Source organism: Microcaecilia unicolor, chromosome 6 (genome assembly GCF_901765095.1).
Source record: "Microcaecilia unicolor chromosome 6, aMicUni1.1, whole genome shotgun sequence".
Lineage (NCBI taxonomy): Eukaryota > Metazoa > Chordata > Amphibia > Gymnophiona > Siphonopidae > Microcaecilia > Microcaecilia unicolor.
In genome coordinates, this window is record NC_044036.1 from 295,151,832 (window position 1) to 295,164,416 (window position 12,585).

The 12,585-nt window shown below is 44.0% G+C and overlaps 1 protein-coding gene across 2 annotated transcripts in view; it reads right to left on the minus strand.

The window, feature by feature from the left end:
• The window catches only part of ODF2 (outer dense fiber of sperm tails 2), a 137,573-nt gene that overhangs the window by 34,138 nt on the left and 90,850 nt on the right, over nt 1-12,585 (minus strand). For both annotated transcript variants that reach the window (XM_030207923.1, XM_030207922.1), the window contains exons 13-14: nt 11,388-11,523; nt 729-839 (exon numbers count right to left, since the gene is read on the minus strand). In XM_030207923.1, the coding sequence (XP_030063783.1) occupies nt 729-839; nt 11,388-11,523 (247 nt within the window). The remainder of the gene's footprint in view (nt 1-728; nt 840-11,387; nt 11,524-12,585) is intronic.

Sequence of the window (12,585 nt, forward strand, 5' to 3'; positions counted from 1 at the left end):
AACCGGGCCAGTTTTTGTCATCTTTCTCCACTGTACTCCAATTGGGTAGCTCAGCACCTCCTATTCCATGTCCTACCACAAAGCCCTGCAAAAATCCAAACAGCCTCGAATACCAGTATAGCTACTGCACAAACATCTAGCGTCCCAGGTCCCCACAGCTTTTCTGGACAACATCCTGCCATTACCAACTTGCTGCACTAATCCGATCAAAATGAAACAGATAAACTTGCCAGGCTCAGCTGCAGCAGTGCCTGCATTTCCACTTGGACTTTTAATTACAGCATTTTCAACTTGCCAGAGAAACCTAGCTGTTAATTCTTCCACTATGTCTACTGAGGATCCTCTGTGCTTTTCCCATGCCTTCAAATCAATTAATATTTTAGTCTCCACCACTTGATCTGAGAGGATATTCTGGGCATCACACAGCCAACCACTGCATCCCAGAGAGAACATGAGTGTGTGTCAAGCCATCCCACAGGAGATACACATGGCAATGTCACCTCCAAGGTGGCAAGATTACTCCAGAGCCGTCCTAGCACTATTGTGAAGAGAAGACAGGAAAGATACTCAACTTTCATTGTTACTATAATTTAAGCACTTTTACTTTCTCTGTCTGTAACAGCAAAATGTAGGTGTGAATTTCAGTAGCTACTTCTAGTCTGACCTGTAATGTCAATGGAAGGCACTGACATGTCATTGAATGGAAGAGAGCAGAACACAGTACATACCTGAGATTTGTAACTATCCACCAGCCCCTCATACTGTCTGAGTGATCCTTTCAGCTGCTGCACCTCACCCTGGGCAAGTGTCAGCTTTTCGTCCATTGCCGTCATGTTTGCCTAGAGACAAAAATAAGATTACAGTTTACAGGCAGAGACAATCTAGGAGAAACCACAAACATCTTTTTACAATTGGTTTAGACTGAAATAAAATCCGAGATCCATCAAATCCAACCTTCCTACTCTGCCTGACAGCTCTCCCTGGGATAATCCAGAGGAACGTACCTCTGTAGCCAAAAAATTGCTTCCTGGCCTCAGATATAGTAGTTGCCTCAATATTGCTGGACTAGCACTTTTCCTTGGCCTATAGGTTATTCTTTATACCCACCAATAGTCTTTTCCTTTAGACACTTGTTCAATTGACCACATTTTTACACTATAAATGCACCCACACATATAAAGCATGCAAACTGTGCTATGTATTGTACTGTGTAAAAATAAATTGGTATAATGTGCCCATGCATATAATACACACACTCTATCAGCTTAATTTTCAAAGATGTGCTAACTGCAAACTAATGCATTTGTTTTAAGGGCTTTTCTTTTGAGGTTCTTGTGAAGAAACAGTGTTTTAAACCTGTAAAATCCTGAATTGATATGTCTGAAGTGTATTTCTCCAGTTTGGCCAGCAGATGGTGCATGTTTATGCTTAAAGCTGTTACAGAGGACTGACTTCTCTTTCTTTTAGTTGGCACACAGATAATAGGAAGTTCCTGTAGTGATGTAACCAGTTTATATTTGAAATCTTGTTGACTGGGCTCTGATTGGCCCAGGAGCTCATCTCATTTGGACTTTACTGATTCTGAGTTCAGTTTCAGCCAGGGAGGAAAGAGAGAGATCTCTTTGCTGAGGCTCAATGAGTTATATGTCCTGACCTTCCCAGGTACTGCTTAGACAGTACACAAATGTCTAGTTAGTGTTATAATTGATCCATATTTCAGTTACCTGTTATTGTTCGCCAGTTGCACATTTTTGCCCACTGTTCCAAGTTCTGAGAATAAGCAAATGTTTGTTCGTTCTGACCATCTGGACTGATGTGGTTTGTGTGTTGGGTCTGCGAGTGCTTTCTGGGAACTGTGGGACCACTGGGAGTGTGGCTCCAGTAACCTAGAAATCACTGGGGAGGTGGTTGTGACCCAGTCAGTAAGAGAAGGGTGCTAGTGTAGAGCACAAGCGGTAGGTGCAGGCAGACCTGAGCTGTGCTGGGGATAGACCCTCTAAGTGGCTGCGGGGTAAACCCAGGCAGGTGGTTAGGTGTTTCATGACAGTTGCAGGCATTATTAGTGCAGAAAACCTGCAAATAACTTAAAAAGAAAAATCCTTAAAAACAAATGTGCTAACTTTGCTATTAATGCATCTTAGAAAAAAACCACACCAGTATAGCAAATTCACATATACAGTGTGCAGGGGGTGCGCACAGTATGTAAAAGAACATCATAAGCATTAAAATACAGACATTTTGAGTTGATTCTTGGTATAGCCTTAACTTTGTTTGATCCCTCCGAGTAAAACATTACTTTCTTTGAAAGGGGTGAAATATATTGGTTAGGGTGGTGGACTTTGGTCCTGGGGAACTGAGGAACTGAGTTCGATTCCCACTTCAGGCACAGGCAGCTCCTTGAGACTCTGGGCAAGTCACTTAACCCTCCATTGCCCCATGTAAGCCGCATTGAGCCTGCCATGAGTGGGAAAGCGCGGGGTACAAATGTAACAAAAAAAAAATCTCTTCCTTAGCGTCCCTCCGGACAGGACCAGGACTGAACTGATGGGGTTGTGCTCGCCTTCCAGCAGGTGGAGACTGAGAAAAAACTGTGACTCTAGAGAGCCAATAGGAGCCCTGATCATGTGACCCTAGCCCCAGTATTTTCTCAGTCTCCAGCAGGCAGGAGGTGAGCCCATTAATCTCTCTCTCTCTCTTTTAGAGGTTAATAATAAGAACAATAATGCTGCTACTTCTTCTACTGTGCCTAGGAAATCTGTGTTAGAGGCTTGGCAGATAGGGATTTCTTTTCTTTCTTTTACAGCCTCTGGGGTGTTACACTCGGGTGCCCCGAGTCCCTTCCCCCCCATCTCCCATACTTAGCTGGGAAGGGCTACCCTTTGGTTAGAAAGGTGTATTGCCTTTGGGAGAGGCAGCCACTTTTAGTAGTTACTTAAAAAAAAAAAAAAAGAGAAGAGAAGAGAAAAGAAGTTATATTGTGAAGCCTTTCCTTTCCCCAGACTGCTTTTGAGCAGGCAGTTTCGTTCTGCTTCATGGCCAGTTCTTAAAAAAAAAAAAAAATGGACAGACTTAATTTTTACGGTCCCCATGGCCTTAACAAGCGATATTTCTAACTTGGAGGTTTGATTCTCAGTTTTCCTCGCGTTTTGGCAGCGCCATGCTGTTTAAAAAAAAAAAAAAAAAGCGCGAAGTGTTGTTTCTGGGGCACAGCTGCACAAAGAGCTCAGTGAGGATGGGCAGGCAACGCGTTCCTTCTCAGCGCTGGGGTATGATTACTCGTGGCTCCTGCATGGCGGGGTTAGATGTTTTCTTCGGTTTCTTTCCCGCAGTTCGCGTCAGCTGTTTTCTTTTTTGCCGGTCCGTCGCGTCTGCCTCACTTCTCTCCTTCGGATTTTTTTAGTTTTCTCGCGGAAGGCCACCATCTTGCCTTCAGCTGCTCCTTTTTCAGCAAGGGAGCTATCTGCTTCTCAGTTAGCTGGACGGCACACGAACGACGGAGATCGTGTTTGGGGGGCAGTCTAGGAGAACTTAGGAGGGGGAATTTTCCTCTCAGTTTGTTCCTCATCATGCATTCATATCTACTCTTGGGACTCCACTTGAGACTGTCTCTTTGTGTCAGGTGTTCAGCGCTGTGTTCGTCTGGTAGCGCTATATATATATATATAGTGAAGAATAAGGGGCTGTCCTATCCTGGGGTAGGCCACTAGGTGGTGCTGTTCCCATAGGAATGGGGGGAAATGCTTATGCTTAGGATGAGTCACTAGAGGGAGCCAGTAGGGGAAGTTCCAGATGGAGGTCGCTAGGACCTGGGAGAGTCCTGGGTTGGAAACGGGTGAAGGTTGTTATGGGCTGGGTCCTGCCTGGAATTAGGGGGAAGAGCCTAAAGGGGTGTAGAAGCTAGTCACCCATTTTTATACCTGCCTGAGCTTGGAAAGGAGAAGAGAAAGGAACTGGAGAGCTGGCAGCTGAGGAAAGAGGATTCCCTGAAGGTACTGGCTGGGCTCTAGAGAGACTGTTGTGCTAATCTGTTGTATATAGAACTGTGTAAGAAGACCAAGGAACTAGCAGCCAGGGGCTGGAGGACAGAAGGCTGTTAGCACTGAGCCCAGGTGTCTATGGGTGTGAGGCTCAGTGGGAAGATCTGTGAAAGAGTTTTAAGCTTGTGATAATGTTTTAAAGCTGGAAGAAGGAAAGTGTTTTAAGCTAGAAGAAGTGTGCCCCAGGGGGCTGGAATAAAGAGCTGATTGATGGATATGCAGTATTGGACTTGAGTAATTTGCATCTAATCTGCATATTCCCTGGAGCTCACCCTGAGTGAAAAAGGGGCCCAGGATCTTGAGGTTGGCGTGTTCAGGATACTGTGAAGAGACCGGCTGGAGTCTTGATCGGGAGCCAGAGGTCTTCACTATATATATATATATATATATATATATATATATATATATATATATAACCAGTAGGACAGATGAAAATGAGTTCTCTGGAAGGTATTAATTTTATATATCTATATATATATATATATCTATATAAAAGGCAACACCAACGTTCTATGAAGCCTCCAGCCGGAAGTGTGAAGGGGGCGAGATATCCGGTTTCCCTATCAGTGTCTGCCCCGCCCTCTCTGTAACACAGCCAGTGAAGGAAAACAGCAGAGCACGAAATCAAATCGCTGGCTCTGTAACAGTGAAGGACTCAGAGGGGGGAGGGGAGAGAGGCCAGAGGGCAGGGACACACACACTCCCACATGCACACAGAAGAAAACATTGCTAGCCCCCGTTTCATTTGCATCAGAAACGGGGCTTTTTTACTAGTATTTATATAATATACCTTCCAGAGAAGTCATTTTCATATCTCCTAATGGTTGAGATCTATAATGGGGCTTCCTTTTGGCCCAGAATCAGACCACTACACTTTTAGGCTTCTCTGTTATGTATATTTTACATAGACTGATTTGCTTACTTGAGCCTTATGCATTTATACTCGTTTTCACTGGGTTATTTTTAATACCATTTCTGTTTGTCTTTGAACCACTCTCTATAGTATTTGGACAGCCTTTTGATGCTTGTTTTCTTTAATCTACGATGATTTTCACTGTGAGTCCGTAGTGCGCAGTTATGCCTTCTGTTTTTAGCAACTTTCAAAATGTCATGAGTTCACCATTTGGGTTACATATGTGCATTTTTTCCCATGGGCATGATTTCAGTCAGGCATTGTTTTTCGTGGCTGTATCTGTAAAATATATACAGTGGTGGAAATAAGTATTTGATCCCTTGCTGATTTTGTAAGTTTGCCCACTGACAAAGACATGAGCAGCCCATAATTGAAGGGTAGGTTATTGGTAACAGTGAGAGATAGCACATCACAAATTAAATCCGGAAAATCACATTGTGGAAAGTATATGAATTTATTTGCATTCTGCAGAGGGAAATAAGTATTTGATCCCCCACCAACCAGTAAGAGATCTGGCCCCTACAGACCAGGTAGATGCTCCAAATCAACTCGTTACCTGCATGACAGACAGCTGTCGGCAATGGTCACCTGTATGAAAGACACCTGTCTACAGACTCAGTGAATCAGTCAGACTCTAACCTCTACAAAATGGCCAAGAGCAAGGAGCTGTCTAAGGATGTCAGGGACAAGATCATACACCTGCACAAGGCTGGAATGGGCTACAAAACCATCAGTAAGACGCTGGGCGAGAAGGAGACAACTGTTGGTGCCATAGTAAGAAAATGGAAGAAGTACAAAATGACTGTCAATCGACAAAGATCTGGGGCTCCACGCAAAATCTCACCTCGTGGGGTATCCTTGATCATGAGGAAGGTTAGAAATCAGCCTACAACTACAAGGGGGGAACTTGTCAATGATCTCAAGGCAGCTGGGACCACTGTCACCACGAAAACCATTGGTAACACATTACGACATAACGGATTGCAATCCTGCAGTGCCCGCAAGGTCCCCCTGCTCCGGAAGGCACATGTGACGGCCCGTCTGAAGTTTGCCAGTGAACACCTGGATGATGCCGAGAGTGATTGGGAGAAGGTGCTGTGGTCAGATGAGACAAAAATTGAGCTCTTTGGCATGAACTCAACTCGCCGTGTTTGGAGGAAGAGAAAGGCTGCCTATGACCCAAAGAACACCGTCCCCACTGTCAACCATGGAGGTGGAAATGTTATGTTTTGGGGGTGTTTCTCTGCTAAGGGCACAGGACTACTTCACCGCATCAATGGGAGAATGGATGGGGCCATGTACCGTACAATTCTGAGTGACAACCTCCTTCCCTCCGCCAGGGCCTTAAAAATGGGTCATGGCTGGGTCTTCCCAAAACATACAGCCAAGGCAACAAAGGAGTGGCTCAGGAAGAAGCACATTAGGGTCATGGAGTGGCCTAGCCAGTCACCAGACCTTAATCCCATTGAAAACTTATGGAGGGAGCTGAAGCTGCGAGTTGCCAAGTGACAGCCCAGAACTCTTAATGATTTAGAGATGATCTGCAAAGAGGAGTGGACCAAAATTCCTCCTGACATGTGTGCAAACCTCATCATCAACTACAGAAGACGTCTGACCGCTGTGCTTGCCAACAAGGGTTTTGCCACCAAGTATTAGGTCTTGTTTGCCAGAGGGATTAAATACTTATTTCCCTCTGCAGAATGCAAATAAATTCATATACTTTCCACAATGTGATTTTCCGGATTTAATTTGTGATGTGCTATCTCTCACTGTTACCAATAACCTACCCTTCAATTATGGGCTGCTCATGTCTTTGTCAGTGGGCAAACTTACAAAATCAGCAAGGGATCAAATACTTATTTCCACCACTGTATATATATAGTTATAAGTTCATAAGTAATGCCACACTGGGAAAAGGCCAAGGGTCCATCGAGCCCAGCTTCCTGTCTACGACAGCGGTCAATCCAGGCCAAGGGCACCTGGCAAGCTTCTCAAGCGTACAAACGTTCTATACATGTTATTCCTGGAACTGTGGATTTTTTTCCCAAGTCCATTTAGTAGTGGTTTATGGACTGGTATATAAAACAAAATTTATACTAACAAGTGCCTACATTTGCTTAATTCAGTTTCCCACAAATTGGCGTCAAGCGCAAGAAGTTCAGGTGTTGTGCTTGCAGAGGCAGCAGCTACAGGCGTTTTTTTCTGTTTCATATGAATTGCGCTCTGGGATATGTTTCTTCTGATATCATATGTGTCTCAGGGGTATATTGTGTAACTGCAGCGGCTAGCAGTTTATCTGGACCTTCACTCAAGTCTGCAACAAACATTTATATACCTTCTTCTCGTGCATGACCTTTTCTTCTATGACGGTTTATTTGACTTTACTCTGGTTTTCACCTCTTTAGCTTCAGGTGATCAGGTACTTTCTCGATGCTAGCTTTTACATACTTCACTGTTGCTCTGTTGGCAATGGTCTCCGATAACTGTAGGAGTTTGTAGTTCAGGATTCCTGTTTCCACTTTCTACAGCTGAGGCGGAATCATTGCAGATTTTTCGAGACGGCTATGCCTCTAGCTTTGCCAACCTTCTTTCAGTCTTTCTAGAGTCTCCCTGTCCTTCTCACTGCACTGCTAGTGCGGTAGGGGACAATCTACAGCGGCTCTTGCACCCTCAAGGTTTTTGCTTTGTAATCATCCTATTTTGTTTGTTGGCGGCTCTTGGATCTTCAAGCTTTTGGCTTTGTAAGCATCCTATTTTGTTTGTTTTCAAGGTAGTTTACCCCATTCTCAATGTCACATGTTTTTCGTATGGAGACATTTGAATATGTCCTACTGGTAGTTCGTGCAGGGCACTGTTTTTAATGTTCTCAAATCTGCTGGCAGCTTATCTACATATTCCTTTCAGGACCTGTTTCCAAAAGTTTTGTGCGGTTTGAGATTCTGGGACACCATTTTTCGATTTGAGACTCTGCCGTTGCATCTCACTGTCACCAAACTTTTGGTACTGGTGGCAGTGGCTCTTATGGAAGAGGGAATTCTACTTTCCAGTATCTAGATAGCCAACTAATCAAGGAAACTTATTATCAAGAGAGTTGGCAGGTCTTAGACCGAGCGGGACAATATTTTTTTCCAGTTCTTAGGCTGGCTACTAAAGGTGGTCCAGATTCAAATATTGCTTCTAGGTCGCGTTCTTTATGTTCAACATTATATTCAGGTTACCGTCCATGACAGCGACTTTTGGAGTTCTTTCCTGGGCTATACTTTTCTTGACATTTCTCTGATATTCTCTCATATCCGGATATTCCTCTTGGATGGAATCCCTTCAGCTGAGGTAGTCTCTGTATTCTCAATAGTGCAGCACTCTGTTCTGGTGGTTGAGATTAAACATCCTCACTGCAGGTATGTCTGTAGAATATACACAGTGGACAGTTTTTTTTATCATTCCTTGTCAGTTTCCGTGGCTGGGGTGCCCGTTGGTTAGGCAGGCTACCCCATTTTCAGTGGTCTCCTTTGGCAGCTTGTCAATCCTTCAATTTCTTGGAAATTTGCATAATTTGTTTAGCTCTAGAGGAGTTTCTTTCCCTTCTGGATAGCGAGGTGGTGAGAGTCTGTCGGACAATTCCTTGGCAGTAGCCTACGTCTTTTCTCAAAGAAAAATGTAGAATCTACTCTTCACATGGCAGAAGACGAGTCTTTTAGCATGGGTAGGTTTTCGCCTTACTGCCATTTTCACCTTTCCATGTGGTCTGAGTAAAAAAAGAAAAAAAGATTAAGTGCATTTTTCTCTTTTATTTCAACCTAGTTCCAGGGGAATGGATTCTCACCTTCTGAGCGTTGTCAGCTGATAGTACCTTAATGGGACGCTTCAGTTCTAGAACCTTTTGCTTTCGGTCTGTCCTCACAGGTTCCTCGCATGGTCTCTCGCTGAAAAGTCATCAGCGGCAGGGGTAGATGCCCTCTTGCAGCAGTAGTCTTCTCTATCTCTTTCTTCCATTTTTTCTCTTGGCTCATCTTTTACAAGACAGACATCGAGACACATGGGGATCTGGTAGATCTGGCAGCTCCATATAGGTCCTGCGGTCCATGATATGCGGATCTTCAGCGCCTTTCTTGGCGTCTTCTCTACCTCTTCCTGTTAGCAGGGCCCTGCTGTTCCAAAGTCCCATCTTTCATCCAGACCAGGTTTGTTTTTGCCTTATGGTTTGGCTCTTCTACGGCCTTGATGAGCTAAGACAGGATTTGATGCTTCAGTAATTGTTACTATGCTGCGGTTGAGTCGTCAGACCATGTCTCTCTCTGTTGGATAATGGATGTTTTCTCTCTTTTCGTTACCTGCAGGTTGCAGCTGTTTTTCTTCTGGTCCCTTCTTTTCTGTCTACTGGAGTTTCATGTTTTTTTTTTCATCTTTCTCAATTGTTTTTTTCTTTCTGTTCTGGGGTCTTCTTCGTGAGTACAAGATCACAGGAAATTCAATAATTTCGATATTGACAGAGATTTCACCAATTGAGGGAGCTGTTACATGGTATTTCACAGCTATTGAACATTTTCGGCGCTGGGATTGTCTTTTTGTCCTTCTAGCCGGTCGGCGTAAGGGTTTGGTCATTTCTACCTTACTATATCAAAATACATTAAGGAAATCAGAACTTCTAATTGTCTTCTCACTGGGGGTACAGTTACAGTAAGGGCTAAAAAGCGTTCCACAACTTGATAATCGGTTGTTCCTTGGCAGAATGATTTTCTTTGGGCCCTCAGAGTACTTTTGTACACTAGATGGTCATTGTCGCCAGTAGGTGGTCTTTGCAACTCCAGTATTCGCAGCGGGTTTGATAGGGTCCCTCCCGTAAGATTACTGCTTTGGTACTTCCCATCAGTTCAATCCTGGTCTGGTCCCGAGGGACGCTAAGGAAGGAGAAATTAGATTTTACCTGCAAATTTGCTTTCCTTTAGTCCCTCCAGACCGGACCAGGCCCCTCCCATGTTTCGTCACTTTTTCAACGGAATATTAAAAAAAATAAAATAAAAAGGATGCTAGTATATATAGAGAGCTTTAAGTGGGCCATGCCACGTCTCTGGTCAGAGTTGCTGGTGGGCTCAGTTGCTGGAATATATGTAGAACTTTAAGAGGGCCTTACCACTTCTCTGCTGAGAGTTGCTGGTGAGTTCTAAGAGGGCCTTACCACTTCTCTGCTGAGAGTTGCTGGTGAGTTCTAAGAGGGCCTTACCACTTCTCTGCTGAGAGTTGCTGGTGAGTTCTAAGAGGGCCTTCGAGTTCTAAGAGGGCCTTACCACTTCTCTGCTGAGAGTTGCTGGTGAGCTTTACTACAAGAGAGACATACCACTTCTCTGCTGAGAGTTGCTGGGGTGCTCAGTTGCTGATATATATATGTGAAACTAAGTGGGCCATACCACTTCTCTGGTGGGAGTTGCTGGTGAGCTCTAATACAAGTGAGCCATACCACTTCTCTGGTGAGAGTTGCTGGTGAGCTCTAATACAAGTGAGCCATACCACTTCTCTGGTGAGAGTTGCTGGTGAGCTCTAATACAAAACGGGCCATACCACTTTGGTGAGAGTTGCTGGTGAGCTCTGATACTTGGCATTGCCAAGTGCTTTGTGGCTGCTAGGATTCCATACGGCACAGAAGGTCTTTCTTTCTTTCCTGCTTTGTTAGTCAAATACTGAGGCTAGGGTCACATGATCAGGGCTCTTATTGGCTCTCTAGTCACAGTTTTTTCTTAGTCTCCACCTGCTGGAAGGCGAGCACAACCCCATCAGTTCAATCCTGGTCCGGTCCGGAGGGACTAAAGGAAAGCAAATTAGCAGGTAAGATCTAATTTCTCCTTTTGTTTTGGCTGTAGCTGGAGTAATGTCTTCAAATGGGTTAATTCTGCATGTACCATGACAGGAATGAAACTCACACATAACCTAAATTGCTCAGATTTACTGCTAATGCTCATCTCTGCACTTGCTTTGTGCCAAAGAGAACCTCCTTTCAGAGTTCATAAGGCATAATCTATACAGACAACATATCAAAGATGCACTTAGAAGATCACCTGTGAGAATCTTGTGGTGCATTTTTATTATGTAATTACATGTATTTGTCTAGTATAAAAAGGTGCAGTTTAGACAGTCTCTTCACATGTAAGCCCCCAGATCCTGCCACTTCAGACTTGTGCTTTAAGAGGATGTCAGGGATCTGGTGAGCTCAAGAGATCTTGCCAGGGATCTGATGAGCTCATTAGAGATTCAGGATGTTATCTGTGAGTATGCCAAGTATCCAGATATCTTCAGAGATTCTTTCTTGGGCTCTGCAAGTTTGGCTAGTGTTTTTGTATATTTTTCTGTCCATATAGTGTTTGATATAAGAACTCTAGCAGCATACCATGACAGGCTAATGGCTTTTCTTCACCTGGATATGGTTAGCCTTACACTTCACCGACCTTTAACTTGTCCTGTTCCAGTCGGATATGGGTATTGTCTGAAATCTGCATGTGGAGTTTCTCTTTCAGTGATTCTTGATCTACCCGTGCTTTTTCCTCACTAGCCTTACGCTCATCCAACAGCTCTGCAACACGTCTGGCAAAGGAGGGGAAAAAAAAAAAAGAGAGTAAATCTTCCAAAGCAAGCCATCTACATCTGTCAGTGAACAGGGGCTAATCTGTCACTCAGACACGTCTACATTTAGTGCACAGAAATCAAATCAGCAAGGCTGTTATATCATATAAATATTTGTTATGTATAGCTTCTTGCACAAGGTTTAACAACCAGGTTAACATATTTCTGTGTTACTGCACCACCTTTTCCTCCCTAGGCATTCTAGAAAGTGAGAAGTGTGTGATCACTTTAGAACCCAAACCAAGTCTAAATCCAGTGTAGCACCACAGGAGAATGAGAGGCAGTCTATGAAAAAGGCTGCACTGAAAGCCTTTTACTTTGGTAACTTTTACTGTCTTCCTGTTGCTCTCCAGTAATAAAATGTTGTCAATAGCTTTGCTGTCAGATCCACCAAGGGAAGAAAGTCACCAGGGATCACTAGTGCTTGATACACTGATGTAGGAACTTAAAACCCAAAGGAGTCAAGCTCCAACAGGACTGTTGCTACCCTCTCTCTCCCCCCCAAGACTGTATTGCTCCTGGGAATGCCTAGAGCCTTCCCAGGAGCAAATAATCCTAAGCAGCTGCATTTACCATCTGCTGGTGACATAAAAATACAGGAAAAGAACTTCCAGTGACTGGGCTGGAGTGGGCTTTGACGGCAACTCCAGTAGTTGGGAAGGCCAGTGCCAAGCAGACTTCTATGGTTTGTGTCCCAAAAATGGCAAAAACAGAAAGAATCAAGAAGGTGAAATTAGGCCTTACCTGCTAATTTTCTTTCCTCTAGATTTTCCACTGTTCAAGACGCTTGGGTTATGCACTCCTACCAGCAGAGGGAGACTGAGAACACTAAAACTTCTTATACAAGTAGCCTGTGCAGACCTTCTCCTAACCAGTAAAACAGTAACAAAGCAGAGGAACAAAACACCTCCACCTAAACAAAACCACTGAATCCACACTCAGATCTCCTCCCCTTAAGACGGGGGAATTCAACTGCAGATGGGCACAAACGTACCACAAATGCTATAAAAATGCTAAATAGTA